The sequence below is a fragment of the Papaver somniferum genome, chromosome 5 (assembly GCF_003573695.1).
Source record: "Papaver somniferum cultivar HN1 chromosome 5, ASM357369v1, whole genome shotgun sequence".
Lineage (NCBI taxonomy): Eukaryota > Viridiplantae > Streptophyta > Magnoliopsida > Ranunculales > Papaveraceae > Papaver > Papaver somniferum.
Window position 1 is genome coordinate 208,461,243 of NC_039362.1, and position 23,584 is coordinate 208,484,826.

At 35.6% G+C, this 23,584-nt stretch overlaps 1 protein-coding gene across 1 annotated transcript; it reads right to left on the reverse strand.

Moving 5' to 3' along the window:
• Positions 1–7,419: 7,419 nt before the first annotated feature.
• Positions 7,420–12,094, reverse strand: LOC113284467 (sodium/pyruvate cotransporter BASS2, chloroplastic-like). Its single transcript, XM_026533928.1, has 13 exons — positions 11,774–12,094; positions 11,562–11,682; positions 11,117–11,231; positions 10,957–10,998; positions 10,728–10,841; positions 10,554–10,616; positions 10,156–10,283; positions 9,499–9,580; positions 9,026–9,077; positions 8,808–8,905; positions 8,508–8,666; positions 7,945–8,034; positions 7,420–7,832 (listed from the first exon to the last, which is right to left on the reverse strand). Exons 1-13 carry the CDS (start codon positions 11,898–11,900, stop codon positions 7,755–7,757), a joined length of 1,269 nt encoding a protein of 422 aa, XP_026389713.1. The 5' UTR covers positions 11,901–12,094; the 3' UTR covers positions 7,420–7,754.
• Positions 12,095–23,584: the final 11,490 nt, after the last annotated feature.

Below are 23,584 nucleotides of genomic sequence, written 5' to 3' on the forward strand. Positions count from 1 at the left end.
TCCCCCCAACTTGTTTTTCAATTCCGTTTCTTTTTTCATTTTTGTATAAATATGATTTCAAGTATAGTCAAAAACGGAAAAAGTTAGAAAATAATGGAGCTTCTGTTCAATATTTATCACTGTTATTATCTCCCGGATATGGGCCAAATACACCCAGGTATACCCGTCCGGAGATTGTATAACAAGACACCTTAATCACCTTTGGTAAAAAAATCTTCCAGATTAATCCCGAATAATTAAGAAAATCTTGAATAGATTTGGTTTTTGTCCTCAGACAACATGCAAAGGGAACCTAATTTATTCAAAATCAAAGGACCAGAAAAACACTACTCCAATCTTGGTTGACTAAAATTAATTTTCTTTTGGGAGAAAAATTGAACATTGAATATTTTCACACCGATTTCAGAACTGTAATTTGTAGAATTTGGATGCAAAGTAATAAATGCCCCTCAATCTAAAAATTAAATTCATCAATCAGGTCTAACTTAATGGTTGAGTGTTGGTTCAGTGAAAGGTAATGGTCAAAACATTTATGAAGGGGAAGAAGAAGAAGGCTACACATATGAACGTTAATTACTAGGGCATGTCCAGTCAAGTGACATTTTTTTTTTATATTAATGCATGATAGTAGTCGCAGTAGTATTTGGTAATACAGCTGCACACGGCCATTTGACTGTCAATTGTTTTCACCAAATTTACTGTTTAAGGTAATCATGACAACTACCACATGGTCGAAGACTGCATGGGTTGTTTATCTGCAGGGCAAAATCCAGAAAAAGAAAATAATCCGCTCGTGCCTCCCTGAGCAGTGAGCACAGGGGAGGCTAACATTTCCGTTACTAAAGATTGGGACTCTGAGGACATGTTATTCACAATCAGAAGCCACCTTCTAGTCGGTGCGGCAAGAGTAATGCTACACACCTCCACTATCACCGTGAAAATTCCCGTGTGTCAGATCCAATGCCCTGTGGGAGATTTACAGAGGGGTGGGGTACAAGGTGGGTGCCACTTTTTTTTTTTCTCACACGGTGGTGGCTGCGGGGTTCACTCCCGGTACATCAAGCATTATTGGTGCGGCAATATCCTTGAGAAAGGGGAGCAGTATTGTTACTGGGGCCGGATTGGGGTATACCCAACCAATTAATATTAAGGCCGGCCCGGGTTTATATCCAAACTAGTTTGGGGTAAGGCTGCACAAGACCCGGTCCGATTTACCTGTACCGATCGGACCCGAAAGACCCGAACTCGAACCGACCCGGACCCGGAATTACCGGTACATGTACCGGTTCTGAATGTTGATACCCGGTATAGACCGGTACAGGTACCGGTTCTGGGTTTTCCCGGTCTGTACCGAACCGAAAAACCCGGTAAATTAGAGCCATTGATATCTTTTAAGATATTACATCCTAACCGTCCCTTTTAGGTTTAGTCTCATCTTCAACTCCAGGTACAGGTACAGGTACTGGTCCTGGTCTTGGTACAGGTACAGATACAGGTACATGTACCTTCGTTATTTTGAACTTAAGTTGTAATGTTGAACTTTATATGTTAAGTTAGTTTGTTGTTAGCCTTTGTGTTTCAAAATTTGGGTAAAAAACCCGGTACCGGTCTGGAACCGGACCGGTCTTACCAGTACAGGTACAAGTCCAGGTACAGGTACAGGTACAGGTACACAAGTTGAGGAACCGGTCAACTCCGTGTACAGGTACCGGTTCCACCAAAAACCCGGTCCGAACCGGTCCATGTGCAGCTCTAGTTTGGGGCGTATAGAAATTTAAGTGGACTTAGAAACAAGGTTAAGGGGTATTAAGAATAAGTAAAGTACATAATTATCCTTGTCAAATCCTAATTAAATTACCCTTACTTTTTACCAAACTCATTTCATTTCATTCCATTTCTTCAACCTAACGGCGAGTACTACTCCCTTTGTATTGTTGTCTTCTCTTTCTACGACATTTCAGAGGTTGAAAAATCTGTCGATACCGCTTCAAACAAACTATTAGAAACCCTTAACTTCGTGACCATGGAATTGGAAAATCAATGCAGCGGTAGAAACGAAATAAAGAACCCACTGGTGAATAAAAAATCATGTGTACTTTTAGTCGCTAGGTTATGAAAATCTGAATCATAGCCGACTAATAACTACCAAAAACGAGTTTTCCTGCGTACAACTTTGTAATTAGTTGTCAAGATATTGAAAAAACAACTTGCTGACTAGATGATGATCGTCACTTTGATACATTTTCAACCCTGACAATCAATGACTCCAAAATATGACTTTTCCTAATAAATAATTGTTATTGGTCGTCATTTTATTATTATACGATCATGACGACCAAGCTTTGTTAAGTCGACCATAACGATTAATAACTGTAACACATTTGTTTTTCCCGTGTTCAATTGTGTAGTTAGCTGTCACGTATTCATTTTTTCCCCATGCTATTGGTCGTCATATTGGTGTATTTCGGCCATGAAGACCATCAACTATAAACCCGTGTTTCATTTTTCTTATTAGTCGGCATATTATTTTTCTATCGAGTATGACGACTTTTCATACCTGAAAATCTTGAAAGTGTTAATTCCTTCTCTAATTTGAAGAATTAAACCAACAAAATCATGTTCAATTTCTTCTTGAGAAGTGTTTCGCTAGAATAATTCATTTTCTTTACAAAATTCTCAAAAATCAAAAAGAAATCATCAAAATTCATACGTTAAATCTAACAAAAACAATAATAATTTTTTTTTTACTTAACAAAATTAATCTAACACTATTAACTTAACTAATTCAATAAATTTGTACTTATTAATCAGAGGAAGATTAGACATTGTAAAAGATATATGGATACAAGGTTTTAGATTTTATTTTCGAATGACCATGTTTTTCCTTATTACCTAAACCCCAATTAATTTGGGTATACCACAACCCAGAAGGTATTGTTACATCTTAACTTTTCTTTGTTTTTTGCAAAACAAATTTTGCTAGTTAAACAATAAGTTCTAGTGAAACTTAACTAGTACTTTGTTGATGCGTAAAATCTAACTGGTAATTTTCCAACGCATAGAAAACATTAATCTAACTTTTTTCGGAGGTTGAATTGACTTAATATAATGTTGTGTAGGAAATAAGAACCAAACTCTAAAACCCTTTGACTCGTATGTTTTTAAAAGATGTTGAAAAATAGAGGGTATATTTACAACTTCCTCATAGGACCATTCCAAAGGTAACAAATTATGTTCTTATTATCTTATGAAAATTTTGCTCGTGCTGATCAAGTATTTTTGACATAGTAGCATCACAACCAATCATTACACTATAAACAACATTGAATTAATGTAGTTAACCGAGGTAACATTTTTATTTTATGTTTTTGTAAGTGTCATCAATCACCCGTAAAATGGTTAGTTAGGCGGTTCTATGGTACTCACCAAACAATTTTTTTTTGGCAAGCCACGTGATTTGAACTATGAAAAATCAAGGTAAAATGAATAAATTTGATCTTTTAGGATCCCACTATAATTTCTTTTTAATATAAATTTTTTTATAAGGTAAAATTAAAATGTAAGATATTAAATTTAGGTGAGATAAAGAGGATAAAGTAAGATAAAATTTAATAAAGTGAATAAAGAATAGTAAGATAATTTTCGGGAAGCTGAAATTGAACTGAGCGGTTTCGGAAGAGCCTGTGACGGCGGTTTTGTACGAAACCTGCGGTGCTTGTTCGTCCGCTGTGAACAAAACTGTCCATTTGCCCACTCGTTTTTCATGTTTGTTGGGTCCATAGTGGGAGCAAAATGAACAAATTTTTGATTTGTTCACTTCATAAGAATTACCGGTATGATGCTAGTATTAGATAAAAAATACTTGAGCAGCATGAGAGCAGAATTTATTCGTGGACATGTTGCTATTCGTTTTATTGGCAGCCTTAAAATCCAAACAAGTAACGACTGTGGTGTTCATTTAAGCCCTCTAACGCTAAAAAAAAGTGGGAATGTTATATATGCCCCTACTATCCATGGATATTGCACAAGTATCCTTATGAGTCTTTACATATACCTCTAGTGGCATAATTGAAATTATGAACAGAAAAATGATTTGCATAATCCCAACTTTAACCTTTACCTCTTAAACTTCGGCCTCTTCTTCATTTCTCACTCGAGAAAAACTAGTGGAACTCTTTCACTCATCTGCATCTCCCTCGCCACCACCATATCCATCTCTGTCGCCACCAAAACCAACGCCACAAACACCATCGCCATCGGCATCATCTCAGATAGTTATCACTATCTCTCTTCTCCTTCTCTCCGGCAATCACCACCACCAACAACAACAAACCCATCGATCCACCTCCAATTCCACCACCACCTCAAAATCCACCAAGTCTATCATCAGATCCATCAACAATTCTCTCTTTATGTGAATCAAATCCCGAAATTCGAATATAAAAATCATCAGGAGCAGCGGTCCATCTTCTTCTTCTTCGTTGAAGATTCGGGTGAGATCCCAATTTTAGGTTTTGATTTCCGGTATGGATCTCATTTTAAACTAAACTTCCGATAATAAATGATTTCAATATCAGATTCAGAGTGATCGAGATTGATTTTTGGTTTCGTTTAAATTTTAAGATCGAGATTCGATTTTGGATGAATAATTGGCAGTTTGAATTTGGAGTTTGAATGAAGAATTCAGTGTCGAAAATGATACATCAGTCATGGGTACTTGTTGATGTCGATTATAGATACTATAATTAGAGAAAGAAAAGAAGAATCAGGGGTCTGTTGAGAAGAATCGGGAATTAGGGATTTGATTTACATAAAATGAAGAAATTGAAGCTCTGTAATGAAGCAATTGAAAGTTACTGATCAACTTTGAGTTGGCTTGGTGTTTATTTGTGATTGATTCAAGAAGAAATTTGAAGATGTTGGTGGTATCTGAGATGGAGTTGACCTAATTGATTGCTGTTGTGCAACATGGAAATGGAAGCAGAAGTTGCTAGGGATGGCACTGCAGGGCTGGGAGTTGCTATTGCAAACAACAAGAATTAGAGCTGGTATTTCAGACCACAACAATTAGAGCTAAGAGATGAGTTGTGTTTGAGGATACAGGGATGTATTTACAGTGTTGGTGTGGAACTTGGTGATTGTCTTTTGGAAACTTAGGAGATGGCATATGATGGAGATGTTTTTGATGATTTGGATATAGTTGTAGTTGTTGAGATGGGTTTGCAGTATTTGCGTACTTTAACAAAGACGGTGGTAGTTATATTACAGTTGACGAACTCCAGCAAGCTTGTGTGGAGCATAACATGACTAACGTTCTTCTATCATTAAAGAAGTTGATCAGGATAATGTATGTATTGAAAATCATTGAAAATTTTAATTGTTCATATATCATTTTAGGCGAACCTTCATTTTCGTTAAATGTTGTTTATGTATCAAGATAGTAGGATCGATTATGGTGAGTTTGGTCAGTGTTACCATTTATTTGTCTATTGAATGTGATTTTGATATGATTTTTTACATGGAAAAACTGAAATTGGTGATGCAATGGCCATGTCAAGAAGTGGTTTATAAGATGCAGATGGTTTTTGAAGCAGGGAATGAGTGAATGAGCTGGAATTGCAGTGACTGGTACTGGTAAAGATGCAAGTGCAGGAATTGCATTTTTAGTGATGCTGCAACCGCAAAATTGCAGCTGTTGTTGGAATTGATCTATAAGTTTGTGGAACAAGGTTGCAGTTGGTGAAGCAGTGAACAAATGGGAGTTGAAGTGAAGTGCAGAACAGTTTGATGCTGCAGCTGAAGCTTGGCCAATATAGATGGGTTTGCATACAGTTTGTTAAGTTGAGCTTACTGATAGATGCTCAGCTGGTATATGTGAGTTTTTTTTTTTCCAAACCAGGTAGCTTTTTATATGCATGTTACCTTGTGTTTATGCATGAATTTGTGGTGCAATGGTAGCACAACTGACTATATGTCAGAAGATGTGTGTTCGACTCACACTAGGTTCACTTTTTTGTGTACAATTTTTATTTTTTGGAGACAACTTGCGATAGTTGCCTCCATATATGAAGACAACTTGCGCTAGTTGCTTTCACTTTTGAAGACAACTTTGTGCTAGTTGCCTCAGATTCGGAGACAACTTGAGTTAGTTGGCTCCATTTTGTTTTGCAACTTGTTCTTGTACACTATTTTATTGGAAACAACTTGAGCTAGTTGCCTCCACTTTTGGAGACAACTTAAGCTAGTTGCCACCGGTATGGACACTATTTATTGGAGACAACTTGAGCTAGTTGCCTCCGATATGGACACAACTTTTGCTAGTTGACTCCACATGGTAATGGTCGTCGTCGTCGGTGGTGGTCGGTGGCGGTGGGCGACGGTGGACAGTGGTGGTGGTGGTTGGCGGTGGACAGTGGTGGCGGGTAGTAGAGGTAGTTTTTTTTTTTTTTTTTGAATAATGGTTAACCCTTTTTGTATATACATTATATAAAAGAGAGTATTTTAGTAATGTATTAACCTTAGGGTTATTTGTAAAGTTCAAAATGGTATATTTGCAGGGGGCCTCATAATAGGGGTATATAGATAATGTTCCCTTAAAAAAAAGTATTTACCCGGTCAAACGCTCTAGAATTAAGTCAAGAGATAAAGCAAGATGAAAACTGGTCTGGAAAAAGATGTCCCTATTGTCATAGTACTAAAAACTTTGAGGTAGCAGTTACCAAGAAGAAGAATACACCTAAAAGAAACCATCCAAAACATTTGGAACCCTTCAAGCTGGGTAGACATGAATCATGATGGCAGGTGAAGAATAGAAGAGATCTAAGCAGCTGTATGCAAACATACCTGAGAAAGAGGGAAACATGATAATGACAAGTATACTGGGAACATATCTAAGCTCCTGTATATATGTGATTTTAGGGGTTGCATGAGATGACAAGGTAATGAGTGCAGGGTTCAAGCTCAATTCTGATGTGATTAAGTGGTACTAGAAAACCTGTAAAAGTGTCAATGACTAGTAATGAAAACACTATCAAAGGCAGCAAATAATTTTGCAGAACAAAAAGAGGTCCTACAATGCACAAGAAAATCTGCAGTTGTAGTCTCTTTTTACATGAAACACTCAAATAGATACTTCAGTCTGCATTTGCAATCTTATTTCTAGTCCTTTCATGATTTTGCATGATGCCATTCACATCTTGCATGATCTCTCTATGTAGTGGGAGCAAGTCTTATGGTTTGGAACCCATCCAGAGCATAAGACATGACATATCAGTTTTTGGAGAAGCAAGTTTCATGTCATTGAGAATCTGTGGTACTATCACCGGGACTGTCGATAGAGTGGATTACAAATCAGAGTGATGGGTTTCATAGGATTCTACATTGAGTAACCGGACACCCTCCTTGTCCACATAACTAGTGTTTGTGTTTGATGTTCCATTGCAAACAAATCCAGTATAACATTTTGAAACTTGGATTCAATTGAATCGAAGATTTACTCGAAGAGTACCTACCTTTCTTATAACCTCTTATAATAGCAATCACTAATTCTAATAGTACTACTCTTTATTTCGAAGATGGTACAATTTTGATGCTGCATACTCAAAGAAAACAAGAAATGAGACAATCACGCAAAATTCTCCTAAAAACTTCTAGTAGCTTACTATTTTACGCCTCCCTTATAAAACGAAACAAAATAAAAAAGAGATTCAACACACCCTAAAGTAGTTGGTTTTAGAGGTTAATGGTGAACAGGTTCACTCCTTGAAATCATCCTTGTCATCAGCTGGAATTGGTTGGTTCCTCCAATAGACGGCGAGTGCGCTCCCACCAAGCTGAAGAACAGGATTTATGAGAAAAACTTATCAGTGGTTGTTTTAATTAGCAAGAACGTAAGGAACATAGAAGGTAATAGGTTTGGTGAATTTAAGGTTTATATTGTTATACCGCCATGCAAACAACACTGACAGCAGAAGGAACAGCAACAAGAGGATTTGTAAAGTGCTTTTGTGCAAGTAAAAACCCAAGTGCTGAGCTCTGCAAAACAAGAAATTCGTAAAATGTTAAAGCAAATTTACCAAGATTGCAGTCATAGACTCTTAGCTCAGTGTTAGAAATCATTTGTATCGTCCTGTTAAATGGCAATATACGAACAAGCCTACTGTGTGACCGCTGCCCCATATTACCCAGAAAGCCAACATATTGCGCACTACGTTTAAATGGATCCAGAATATGTTAAGCAAATTTACCAAGATTGCAGTCTTAGTTCAGTGTTAGAAATCCTTCACATCTTCCTGTTAAATAGAAATGTACTTTAAAAGCCTACTGTGTGGCTGCTACTCCATATTACCCAGAAAGCCAACATATTATGCATTACGTTTAAATGGATCTAGAAAACGTTAATCTTTGTTTGACTAATTAACAGAAACAGTAAGCAATTCATAGTGTGGTCATTTCAATAATCTTGATTAAAAATGATACTTAGATACAATAATGGATTGGATAATTACCTGCATTCCACATTCTATGGAGATTGTACGAGAAGTGGATTCACCAAAGTTTATTTTAGAAATCCAATAACCAATAGCAAATGCAGCAGCATGAAGGAGAGCCACGGGAGCTATAAGTTGTGCCCCTTGAGTCTTCAAGACTTCTGCAACTTGACCAATCTAGAAGATACGTATAACCCGAAGTTAGACTTACTCAAGATGGAACTACTGTTTAACTGAACTTATAAAGAGTTATCAGTATGAAAGACGTAAGATTTTTCGGTCTCAGGATATCGACTGCAGTGTTTTCTGTAAACTTACCGGGCTCGCACATAGTAAAGTTGTCAAGATAACCCCAATTAATGGTGTGATTGTGATTATTTTCTGAGTGAAGCTGTGGAAATACTCGTTCAGCAAAACTGAAACATAGAAATCAAAAACAGTAAATATAAGGATGATGGAACTGATTGTCCAATAATGGAGCATTTTGCTTTCATTTTACATAAATTCTATATGCACCCAATCTTCTAGATTCTTACCTCCAAGAACTGTTGGCACTAGAACAACCTGAAAAGTGCTAATAGCAAGACCCTGCAAAAACAAAATTTAGTTTCAGTAACCCTGTTTGTATGTATGTAGGAAGGGATGGAAATTACTATTTTATTAGGTAACCTTCAGATTTCAGAACTTTTAATTGACATCTGGCATTAGCAAACCATCCATGGTTGTAAGTATTGTAGCATCCCCACAAGATCTTAATGAATCATGGTTCTAGTATTCTTGTTTTTTGGAAACTTCATATATTAGCCATTATGTTGGATGGCTGTAATCTTACAATGGTGACTATAGAAATTTGAAGTTTCCTAAACATTATCCACCACCATCTATATGGAAGTTCAACTACCAGAGATTCTTTATATTCTACTAGGTTTCACAAAAATAACAAAAAAGTCAAGACAAATGATTGAATACAAGAATGATTCTCTAATAACACAAAATGATTTGTACTTACGGCTGCATCTACTGGAACAAGCTGGCCAGCAAGAACCTTTGTAAGAAGTGGTGTCATCATGATAGCACCAACTGTTGAACAACTACAAAACCCAAGTAGTGAAGTCTAAAATGTGAGTACCTTGTGACGACTTTCAATTAGATGGAATGAAACTTAAGTGCATAAATGTACATTTATGTATAAATAGTGCAGTTTATCAAGAAGTTAGCATCCATTGTAGAAAACAGGGAACTGTTATATGATACACCCAAATCTGATCCACAGTTAACTATGAGTACCATGAATTCCAATCATCAATGCATAGAAAGACTTTTTTTGGAACAGGGTAGATGTTAAAAATGTTTACAAGACGCGGACCTGATTTCAATGGAGCTCTCATCAATTCACTAATCTCCTAAGAGAATTAATTACGGTTAACTTATGTGGTCTGTTTACTGTAAAACACGACTTATCCCAAAAAATATTATAGCCAGATGAAAAGGGCCCATTGTCTCAGCAAGAAATCCCAACTCACAACTCACACTGCGTCATCATAAATTCCAACTAATAAGCTCTTGCCAGTTATTACCCAATGTCCCAAATAGCACTCTTCAAGACAATCTCTTGTTATACAGATTGAAATGATGGAGATAGATACTGATTATGAGTTAGACTTACGTAGTCATAAGAACTGAGAGTGCCACATTTCCCTTGGAAATATAGGTAGCCACATTTGACGCTTGTCCACCAGGGCAGCAAGAAACCAGAATAAGACCAGTGGCTAGAGGAGCAGAGAGTTTCAGAGTCTGCAAATTAAGGTATGTTATTATAATAATGCATTATTATCAATAAGATGTCAAGACTGAAAAAAAGACTATAAAATTTGATCTTCTCATGTACATCACTAAGCAGCCACTGTCTATGTTGACAATGAAAAACACTTTTAAATTGATTACTGCAACCCGATGATCCAGAGTAACGAAAAACTTTATGTGGAACAATCAACTTCTGAATAATATAAAAGATGTAGCAAACATGAAACTAAAAAAATATGAAATGCAAAGACAAAATCATACCATGGCAATAAAGAAGCCTAACAAGGGCTTGATCATGTACTGAGCAAGAAATCCTACACCTACCTGCAAACAGAAGAATAGAATAAATTTTACAGAAATTGAAATTGAACATTTGAACTTTCGAACTAAGTAAACCTAAGTGTATAGTAGCTAGATTAGAGATTTGCTTCTTACTGTCCATGGGTTCCTCAAACACCGTCTGAAATCGTCAAATTTCAATGTCAATCCCATCGAAAGCATGAGAAAACCCAAGCCAACAGTGAAAAGGTCTGTTTGTAGCCACGTAACCTGCAGGACAACAAGGGTGAGTTCCATGTTTGGCAAAAGGAGGGGCATCAGTATAGATGGTAGATCATGCTAAAATTCATCTCTTTGGTTAGCAGCAGGAGAAAAATAGCATTACCGCAGATGGCTTGTATATACCGATAACTGTGCCTAGTACCACCTGCCAAAACGAATTACAAAGAATCAATAAATATATCATCACCAAATATTTGATTGGAACTAAACAAAGCGAAAAACAAACCGAATTCCATCAACAGAAGAATTGAGAAGCAACATACCCATACGGGGAAAAGAGTTGTTAACCTCTCAACTACAAGTTCATATGTACTTAATTCAGGAGTGCTACCAGGAACACTGCCAGATGCTTCAGCTTGACACAGTACTTGCTGACGCCTGCAATATAACACAGCAAATCACACAACTAGCATTCAATGTTTGAAATCTTCTTTTTGACTGAACGTTTTAGTTAGTACAATAACAATGCAAGTATGCAACACTGACCAAAAGATTTCGATACACTCGAAAACAGTACATGAATACATTTGAGACATACTGATTAGCAGGCAACATAAACCAAGAAACCCATGACATGAATGGTCTCATTCTATTCAAAATTCTAAGATACACAGTAATGAAACATATGGAATGATTCACATGGTCTAAGAATGCTTCATAGAACAAAGTAGAAATTGAAACCTTAAAACAATTCATTTTCAGACATACCCTGAAGTTTTAGCAATCAATGAAGGGTTTGTTAATGAGAAAGCAGAAATGGGTCTCTGAACACTGCATTTCACTGAGTTTCTTCTTTCACTTGATAATGAAACCCCTCTTCTCCCACTGTCTAAACAGATACAACAAACAAGGAAATTTCAATCAATACAAATAACAAAATTGTAAAAACTAATTACAAAATTAAAACAAAACCCACTTACCAAAATTGATTTGAAGCCTTCTAGGAGACGAAAGAGATGCCGATTTGCAAAGGGTAGTAGTATTGGACAGTAAACTACAATCTTTATGAAGAAATCTAGACATAGAACCCATTGATGAAGAAGCCATGGAAAAACAGAAAAAGTTGAGACCCTTGGTGTTAAAAATTGAGATTTTGAAAAGAAGCTCCAAGACATTTGTGATATCCCGTGAAAGATAGAAATCTAACTATCGACGGTATCCCGTGAAAAACAATGTGGGGAAATCGCAATCTGTGATTATCAGCCACAGATATTTGACCCTCTTCACAAGTGTGCCCTGCCTGCTTATCAAATTAATAATTCACTATAGAGAGAGTGACAGAGACGAGCTATAAGAAGTCAAAAATTTCTCTGTAAAGCTTGTTTCTTTTTGGCCGACTGGATTTTGTGATTTTTCTAAAGTTTTCGTTTTTCGACTGTTTTCACCATTTTAACCTTATTTTATTGGAAAATTTCTTGTTTGGTCCTAGGCCCATATAGTTATTTATAGTAGGGTCCAACCGGATTTTTTTTTATCCGGAGGTCCAAAATTAATTAAAACATGGAAATGTCCATAATGCCCATTACTACCAAACGTGTGTGTCTACACTGCTTACAAATTTGAGTACATATCTGGTACATTACTTAAAAATTCGAGTACATATTTGCTACACTGCTTATAAATTTGAGTACATATCTGTCGCACTGCTTAGAAATCTGAGTACATATCTGTCGTACTGCTTACAAATCCGATTATATATCTAAATGCTTACAAATTCGAGTACATATTTGCTGCACTGCTTCCAGGTAGAGTACAAATCTGTAAGAATCAATGATAAATAAATTAGAAAACGTGTTACATCACATACATTGTGATGATTATAATTTTTCTTCGACTGCATTGCCATGCTTCTGGGGGCAAAGCAAGGATCTTCTATTATCGTTTTCTTCTTAACTGCATATAGATTGACTCGCTTTACGTACTGCTAGTGTCAATGCCTGCAGACACACAAAAATTAAAACGTTCATCATAGGGGCCATAACTTATGCCCAAACATACAGAGTCTAATTTGAGGAACCATACAAACCAATGCAAATAAAACTCATAATGCACGACAAATGGTCTCCACCAATAAATCCAGAATTTAATGAACATGAAAAACTGTGGGCTGCACGGTGATATTACTGACTGAGCCATCCTGCTCTGTCGCGGTCTCCACCAATAAATCCTGCAGAAATACATCGAAGTCTGGTCAACAAAAGCAGCAATCTCATAGAAATCCAGTCATAATATAACTGAAAAACTATATTACTTCTGCTGAAATAAGTCGTGCAACTATGTTTTTTGTTTTTGCTAGTTTCTTACAGTTAATCGACAACCAAAAAACTAAACTGGAAGCACATAATTGGCATTCTTGATGCCCCTGCCATTAATCCAAAGAATCTAATACACAAACAGTTAATACAGTAAGAAAAAGAAAAAAAAACATTAGTATCAACAATGAGAAGACATTTACAGCATAAGCTGCGCTTTACCCCGAAGCTAACATTAGTAGTTTTCCTCAATCATAGCCATAAAGAATTTAAAAGGGGTGTAATTAAATTCAAATTACCATGGGAGGTTATCAATGATTTTACCTGTCGATTGTTACCACATAATGAGAAATTTTTTATCAACAGTAGATTAATCAAATCTAAGAAGAGCCGAATCTGAAACGCATGAGACATTAATTTAACATCTAAAATAAAAATGGTTCTAAGCAAGCACAGGGATTGCAATTCGGTGGATCAATGAAGGAACCCCAACCTTGAGTGTTACTGAGAAAAGTACACATCTGTTCCAACAACGAAGTTCTCTATGTCACATTTGTTATGCAATTCAGATATGCGCACATATTAATAAATTTAATCTGCTTGCAAGGCTCTATTATTGTCATGGAAATATATACTCGATAGGATAATAAAATAGCAAAACCCAAACTCCTGAATCAGCTAATATCAATATAGAAGACAATGGTCATGGAAAAAATCAATTAATGTTCCACTGAAGAAGAATTCTTTTTAAAGACATCTAAATCAATTCCTGAGTTCTACGCCATGTCTCCAATTTATGCTCATTTCCTAAGCTTTATCAAAACCATTGTTTCATCTGATGTGTTCAACTTAGTCAGCATTAACAACTGTCCAGATGATAAATAAGAAAGTTAAGTTAACATATTAACTGAACCAAACCTGTGAGAGCAATCATTCTACACCGGAAAATCCCTATTATTATGGCGATTTTTCAATAGCATTTTTCTCATCTTTGGTCGACTCTTCCTGCAAAGGAAAAATAAAGAAATGGTTAACCATTTAGTTGTATATAGAGTTGATAAAAAAAAAAGATCAACATTGGTGTCAGGGAGAACAGACTGGAGCTAAAATGCATTCTTAAAAACGACAATCGTTGCAAGATAGGAATATTCTTTGATAGTAGTTAACTTAAGGTTAGTTATTTGTATACACGACTCATGGAGACTGTATTGGCTAATGCTACTCCATAGCAGTTGGGGCTTTAGTTCAATATTAACAGCTCAACACCATAATACCAACTCCATATGCTCATCATCAACGGCCGGTTGTCTCCCAGCCAACTTTGATGTCGTTTGATATATATGGTTGAGAAGCAATACCAAAAGGCAGTACCAATGGAGTAACGGTGGTTTTGAGCAGCAAAAACAACACACGGTAAAAGGAAACACCAATGAAAGCCTATTCTACACAGTAATCTACTTTTCATGGATTTCATAGGTACATCAGCGGGAGAAAAAGAAGCAATACCAAAAGGAGGGAAATTAAACCATGGTTGTACCTGCAAAATGGCGAGTACAAACCTGTATATGAATACGTACCGCGTAAAACACATCAACAAAACTAGAATCTATTTCAGTATTTCACACATGTACTGAATCAAACACAACAAAAAGCACTTACTATCACTATGTGACATATGTACTAAAGATTCTTGAATTACAAATCAACTGCATGACAAGAATAGGTGACAAATCTATGAAAAATAAGAGAATCGAAAGACATATTTCCGTATTTAACATACTTACTGAAGGATAAGACTAAAAAGGTGACAAAACTATGAATCAAACACAACAAAGAGCACTTCATATCAGTATCTGACATATGTACTTGTGGATAATAACATCTGAATCTACAAACAAGCGTGGTTTTGAAGCGAAAAACAAAAAGATAATCAAATTAAGGAAGTTCTTTTCAGTATTCCATATATGTACCTATGATTCATAAGTAAAAATCAACTGCATGTCAAAAAAAACTTATAAATCTACAAATACAACAAAATCAAAACAGTTATATCTCAGTATTGCATATATGTACTTCTAGATCAAGCAAAACAAAATTAAAAAACTATAAATACAACAAAATTAAAGCAATTTTTATCAGTATTCCATATATGTACTGCTGATCCAAACAATTTGTAACAACAAACAAGCATGATCTGAACTATTTTCATCAAAAACTACCAGTACATCATATATGTATTGATGGTTCATAAAGAAAAACAAAGTGAAAAAAATCTAAAACTAACAAAAAGAAACTAGTATAGGCAAATCTCATAACGAAATAAACAAAAAATGTGAGGATCCATCTAGATCTGACCTATTTTCACGAGAATAAACTAATCAAGCATGGAGATCGAAAAATCAAACATCAAAAAGGACCATATATATGTACAGATCGAAAAAATCACCAAACAATGCAAGATCAAGAAAAAGAAAATAGGTTCCAATTCATATCATCACCATCATCATTCCCAATATTTCCAATCATTCAGATTGTGTCCAGCACACAATACAACAATAATTTGATTGATGATGATAATTTCTTTCTAAATCTCATCAAATATAAAAATCTTTTTTGCTGAATACCTGGGGCTTAACTTGATTCATGTCTATGAACGCGATTGACACAGAAATGAGTTAAAGAGTGTGAGAGAACTTACACCGGAGTGAATCCCAGGGCGATTGGTAGTACTCTTGAAAGTAGTGAAAAGAGAGATACAACATATCAAAAGAACAATGAGTGCAACAGATAATCGTTCGAATAATCCACGAAGTCTCCAGAGTTGTTTAAGCTGTCGATTTCCTCTCCTTACAAACACATCTCCTGCCCTGAAAAACAAGCAAATACTCAGATGAGATGAGATCAGATCTAATGAGCACTAGAATTATCCTAATACAAAAAACTAGAAATTAAAGAATGAAGAAAATGAATGAAGAAAAAACAAGATTTCCCGCATCAGTAGAGAAGAGGAGAGGGAGAGCGGGAGAGAGAGAGTGAGAAACTGAATCTGAGAAGAAAAAGAATATGGAGAGAAATTGGCTTATGTTTCTGTTATATATAGTAAAGGCTATTTTGGGAATTCTAAAAATGCACGTAATATTTACACACGTGTGCAGGACCTGTGCTTAAAAAATTAGGTCCAATTTTCTCTTTTCTTTTAATTATGGACCTACCGTTACTGGGCTTTAGTGGGTGGACCTGCCACTAACTAAGAACACTAGAATAATACCTATTGGTAATTCCTAGTATTTTATTTTCATTTTTTTTTACAGAGAATGGAGTATTTTTTTTATCTTATTTACCCAGTCTATTGAGTCCACATAGTCTCGCGTCAAGTAATTTTCGGCAGTCATTTGGTGAAAATGGTTGTGGAATCGTTCCGAAGTTTTTTTGTTTTTTGTTTTCTGATTTTTTTTTCTTTTTTTGACTTCCGTAAGAAAAAAAATTAATAAGTTACAATAGTTTGTATGAAATAACTCTTACAAGCCGAAAAGAGAATTTTTTTGTGAAGAAAAAACGTTTCATTCCTGATTTCTGTTTCTAGTATCCAAACAGGCAATAGCCTTGGGGAAGAGCAGAGTTTGCACCGCTTTATGCCGAGTCAGATATTAGTAAGTTGGGACGATTTATTTTAGAGGTTTATGTAGGTACATTTTATACAAAACAATCTTTATTTATTTATTTATTTTATTTTTTTGATAAATCTCATAAATTTTGTTCATGATGAAATATAGATTACATGGACTTCAAGTACATCAAGATCAAAGATCAAAATACATTTAAAAGGTGATAACAAAGAGTAATTTGTGAAGAGAAGTAACAAATTACAACCAAGAGTACCAAGCAATCCTAAGATTGAGAGAATGGTTTTGGGATCATAATCCAACCATCTTGAAAAAGAGATCTTCTCATAAAAATATGAGAGTAATATGCCCAAAATCTTTAATCTTGATCACCATACTTGAACTTCCACCTAAAATATCCTTAGATCACAAAGAAATTCCATGAGGGGGCATAAAGAATATCTATAAAGTGCAAAACACCCACAAGAACACCATAAAAATCTCCTAAGTACAGTGGAGATCGAAACAAAAACTTAAATAAATCTATCCCAGACCACTAATTATCTAATTAAACTAGAAAAAAAAGAACCTGCTCAGATCTAGCCCGAAATGGACTAGATCTGAACATCAAGCTTTAATGGTGGTGAAATGTATTTTTGGTTTTGAGAAGAAGCTAGAGAGGAGAGAGGTTTTTTTGTTGTTGCTTGGTTGATTCAATTTATGCTTTTCTTCATTGTTTACATTCGCATAGGAGGATTTTTGTGAAATAATGCCATCAGGCTAAAAGAACTAATTACTCAATCAAACAACTCTAGATTCTGCTCTAGCAATAATATCAAAATTTATTAAACTTAAAATCTCTCTGAGTGGATTATTAATCAAGGCACCATTCATAAATTTAACTGCAACAGCTTTCGCCAGATGATTAATCACTGAATCAGATTCCTTATACGTAAGGAAGAATCTAATGTCTTCAAAAGATGGTTGTTAACTTGTGTTTCCTTAATAACTGCATAAAATTAGGCCACTTAAAAACCATCGTGGTCTTTCCTTTGCATTGCATGATTGCAAATGTGTAGTCACTTTTATTCTTAATTTCGCGAATGTCAACCTCTATTACCACCGGGATACCATCTCGGATTGCACATACATCTTTCATGTTGTGGTCATTCTTTAAAATATGCTTAGCATAGCAAGCACAAAACCACATCATCTCCACAAACGATACCTCCAGTACCTGTAAAATTCAAATTGTATGTCCTTCTTAGCACAAAAGGCTAATAATAAGTAAAGGTGTCAAGCTCAAGCCCAAATCTAGGAATACTATAGAATGTGTGTAACTTAGGAGGACTTGATTATTGAGAAGGTGCTCCCTCAAGCTTATAAATATTTAATCTTAGTTTCAAATCTAAGGATCTTACCTTGATTTCCTCAAGGTATCAACTTGAAGATTCTATCAATGAAATGCAAGTTCACTCTCTAGTATCTCTTCACCTATGTTTTCAGCTTAATAGTGAGTTTATCTCTAATTTGGTGTGGTAGCTAGATTTTTAGCAACTATATTTTGACATTGATTTAGAGGATTTCTCGACTCAACCTTATGCAATCAGGAAAAAGTTATTTAGTTGTGCTTTTAGTTTGATTTACCTTTATGTTATTTAAGTTCTTTAATTTTATGCTCTTTCAATTACTTTACCCCACTTATCTTTACTTTGAGTAATTTATTCAAGTCGTTTTACACAACTTAAGCTCTTTTAGATAATTCTTTTATGTGCACTTTACTTACTTAAGATCGCGACAAGAGAAGTTTTTAATGATTTTTTTGTTTGAGGAAAACATATATGAAAACTTACCCAAAGGATTTCAGACCATATCCGTCTTTTTCAGCGACGTCATCTTCAACTACAGTATATGTGAAAGAGCGGGGGTATAACAACCACACCCAATAATTCCGTTCGGCAATCTGTATGGACTAACTCCAATATAATTCCAAGAGCACCAACTTAAAAAGCGAGCTCAATCAAGAAATATACTAAAGAGTTATATCTCAATTTCTTAATACAATCTGCAATCAAACAGATAGAAATTTGTGAGCCTGATCGATATGAGAAATAACTTGGACGGTACCAAAGACCAATTCCCAAGTGTCAATCAATTTATATCAACAATCAACGGTTGGATATACCAATTGACTGAACTACGCACAACCGGTGATATTTCAATTATATAAACAAATATAACGCGGAAAAGAAATAACACAGACATGATGAGCACGCAAGTGTGATGCATTTTCACTCATAACTAGATTAGTTATGCCTCATTTTATTGCTAATAAACTTGTTTTAAGTGTTTTCAAGGGAATAAGTTCTTATAGAGAAAGTTGCTCGAAAAATGGTATTTGGTCCCCGAAAAGTACTAAAGGAACCCCAACTTTGGATAAGGCATCCGGAGGAGTTGATAAGGCCATCCAGGAGTTTTCACTATTTATAGCCAAAAATTACTCTTTGTACCCCACAAATTGCTATTCGCACCCCAGGAATTGCTATTTATACCCCAAATTGCTAAAGGGACATCGGAACTGGATAAGGGGAGGTCATCTTCAACCTTTTGAATTTATGAAATTTGGCGGGAAAATTGGTTTCCAAGGAACAGAATTAGGATTTGAAAATTGGAGGTGTTTGAATGAGACTGAAGCGCTGAAACTAAATGGGTTTGCTCTAATTGAATTAACAGAGCTGGTAATAATTTTCGATTCGACCAGAAAATTGGCTAGATAATCAGATTTCAAGAAAACAGGATTTTCAAGTTTTGGCGGGGCAACTTTGCAGTCAACTGAGGAAACTATGGTTCGATTTTTGAACATCTTCTGAAGAGATTCCATGGCTCAGATTGATTGTATGGACTTGAATGCTTCAAACAGGAATGATATGGGTTGTGGATTCGAAGGAATTGGGTTGGATTTTTGGTTTGAAGAAAACAGAGAATATTATTCTCGGGCTATTTCCGGAAAGTTATGATGGGATTTGTGAGGAGATTTAGTGAGACTTAATCACCGGAACTGGTTGTTATTAGTCTGTTTAGATCAAACAGGACTGGTAGGTGTTTCAGAAACGCCAAAGAAAAGAAGATCACACGTGTTGGACCAAAACAGGGAAGACAAATATTTTAGGTTTTCTATTGAGACTAATTTGGGAATTGCATGAGTAAAGAGTGTGTTCGACAGATTCTGCAACATCTATGGAACGTGTTTGGATGGATTTGGGCCACTGGAAACGCGTGAAGAAAATATAGAAGGGAATATTCACGTAAAAATGGTAGAAAATGATCCCGAGTAAAAGAAAATATATTCGAGTTATTACGAAGGATTTTGGGGGCTGTTGAGTATAAAATAAGTGCTGTCATTCCAAAGAAGGGTATCGAGAGTTTGGGGAGAAGAATATAGAGTTGCAGAGCAACTTCTCTGCTGCTGCAGAGAAGAAGAAGACGAAGAACACAGACGACTCAGTAGGTCTGTCTTTTTAGAACTGTCACATTTTCTGGTCTTAGTGACAGCTTTTCTACGACAGTTTCCGAATATTGTTTACAAGTGCTTAAGTTGTAACGGGGCTTTTGTAACGGCTGACTACCGTTGCAAACTCCCTATTTATAGTCTTTTTCTCTTCTTTTCTTCATTGTAAGCATAAATTGAGCTATAAAAATATCTTTTGAGAGTGTCTAGAATATGAGGAGTTAAACCCCTACACTGGGTCGACAGAGGAATCCGAATTTCATACATGGGTGAATTTATTTTATTCTCTATATAACTTTTGCACTAATTAAAATAGAATTATGATTTTGATTAATTAGTTATCATTTTATTTGATGGGTCATGATTGCTTAAATGTTTGATGTCCCATGCTTACGATTTATAACTAATATACTTTGGAAAAATAAGAGTCAATGTTATTTTATTTATTGAGCGATAATTGTTGAGAATGAATAATTGAGCCTTATGATATGAATTCGGTGGAATCCTAGACCCAGTAACTCTCCCTTTATTATTAAATCTTTAAATTTAATCTTCCCAAGTCTTAGAGTTCGAATCTATTTACTACAACAACTTTGAAAATCATATCAATTTTTGGCGCCGCCGACGCGGACTTGTTTTTAGATTAATTTTTAGGTTTATTTTTATTTTGTACAGTATTTTCATTTCATTTTATATTTTCTTTTTCCCTTTTTATGCGTTTCTTTTTGTATTTCATTTCAGGTAACTTTTTAAGGACGATGGCTTTTTCTGAGGAGACGTCACCTAAGATGACATTGGCCGAATATAAGCGTAGAAATGCAAATTATCAGACAACCTCATATGGGATGACGCTTGGTGAATAGATGCATAGGAAACGGTATGGAGTTTTTGCTCCACAAATGGTAAGTGAAGAATCTCCTCTCATGATATATGAGAAGTATTACAAATACACACCACCTTGTTTGGGACAAAGACTGAGAATTCTGGAATGCCAAAAATTATTTAATGATGATGATGATCATTCTTGTTACTCTCTGTTCCAGACAGAATTTGTAGATAACCCTGTGGATGATTGTGTTGATGATTTGCCTAATTCCATAGATGAATCTATCTCACAAGATAACTCACCCAACTTAGAGGTTGTTTCTATACCCCTAGACTTCCAAAAGTTACCTAATTTAGGGTTAGAATTGTATGCTTCTAAAATTTTGTTGGAATACTTTGCTTCTAAATATCCAGAGGATTCGCCTATTTCTAATACCGTGCATGAGCCAATTGAAAATTTTCCAGTCCCAATAGTATCACCATATTATGTTCTTTATGCACTTCCTTGTGAAGTAAACACCAAGTTTTGGGGTAACTTTTTCTTTTTGATAGTTTCAGTGTCTCCGCGTTGTCATGACATAAATGTGAAGCTGTCATTTGTGAATATAATATTTTGGGTTGATCCCCAAATTTTCTGGTTATTAGTTTATGGGGATCTTTTATGTACATTCCAGTAGGTATATTTTTTTAATTATTTATTTTCGTTTATTTTATTTTTATTTCTATTGAATTTTCCATCTTAATTTTTACGTTAGATGACTCAATTACATTGAGGACAATGTCATGTTTAAGTGTGAGGAGTGGTTAACTTTTTACTTTACTATTTCAGGATTTTTTTTGCAAATCATGATCAGCTGTGTAGCGGGTCTTTTGTAGGGTATTTTCAATGACTAGCTGTGTAGCGGGTCTAAAAAAATAAAAAATAAAAAGATAAAAATAAATAATAAATAATGATTGTTAGAGTTATGACCAGCTGTGTAGCGGGTCTTTTTCTTTTTTCTTGAACATTATGACCAGCTGTGTAGCGGGTCTAAAAAAATATAAAAATAAAATAAAGTAAATAATGATTATTAGGGTTATGATCAGCTGTGTAGCGGGTCTAAAAAAAATAATTATGGCCAGCTGTGTAGCGGGTCTCTCTCTCTCTCTTATTATATGACCAGCTGTGTAGCGGGTCAATTTTCTGTTTTGCTCGAGGACTAGCAAAATGTAAGTGTGGGGGAATTTGATGAGCACGCAAGTGTGACACATTTTCACCCATAACTAGATTAGCTATGCCTCATTTTATTGCTAATAAACTTATTTTAAGTGTTTTCAAGGAAATAAGTTCTTATGGAGAAAGTTGCTCGAAAAGTGGTATTTGGTCCCAGAAAGTACTAAAGTCACCCCAACTTTGGATAAGGGCACCCCCAGAAATGTGTTAAAGGCATCCGGAGGAGTTCGTAAAGGCATCCAGGAGTTTTCACTATTTATATCCCAAAATTACTCTTTGTACCCCACAAATTGCTATTCGCACACCAAGAATTGCTATTTATACCCCAAATTGATAAAAGGGACACCGGGACTGGATAAGGGGAGGTCATCTTCAACCTTTTGAATTTATGAAATTTGGCGGGAAAATTAGTTTTCAAGGAACAGAATTAGGGTTTGAGAATTGGAGGTGTTTGAATGAGACTGAAGCGCTGAAACTAAATGGGTTTGCTCTAATTGAATTAACAGAGCTGGTAATAGTCTTCGATTCGACCAGAATTGGCTAGATAATCAGATTTCAAGAAAATATGATTTTCAAGTTTTAGCGGGGCAGTTTTGCAGTCAACTGAGGAAACTATGGTTCGATTTTTGAACATCTTCTGAAGAGATTCCATGGCCCAGATTGATTGTATGGACTTGAATGGGTCAAACAAGAATGATATGGGCTGTGGATTCGAAGGAATTGGGCTGGATTTTTAGTTTGAAGAAAACAGAGAATATTATTCTCGGGCTATTTCCGGGAAGTTATGATGGGATTTCTGAGGAGATTCAGTGAGACTTAATTACCGGAAGTGGTTGTTATTAGCCTGTTAGGATCAAACAGGACTGGTAGGTGTTTCGGAAACGCCAAAGGAAAGAAGATCACACGTGTTGGACCAAAACAGGGAAGACAAATATTTTCGGTTTTCTGTTGAGACTAATTTGGGAATTGCATGAGTAAAGAGTGTGTTCGACAGATTCTGCAACATCTATGGAACGTGTTTGGATGGATTTGGGCCACTGGAAACGCGTGAAGAAAATATAGAAGGGAATATTCACGTAAAAATGGTAGAAAATGATCCCGAGTAAAAGAAAATATATTCGAGTTATTACGAAGGATTTTGGGGGCTGTTGAGTATAAAATAAGTGCTGTCATTCCAAAGAAGGGTATCGAGAGTTTGGGGAGAAGAATATAGAGTTGCAGAGCAACTTCTCTGCTGCTGCAGAGAAGAAGAAGACGAAGAACACAGACGACTCAGTAGGTCTGTCGTTTTAAAACTGTCACATTTTCTGGTCTTAGTGACAGCTTTTCTA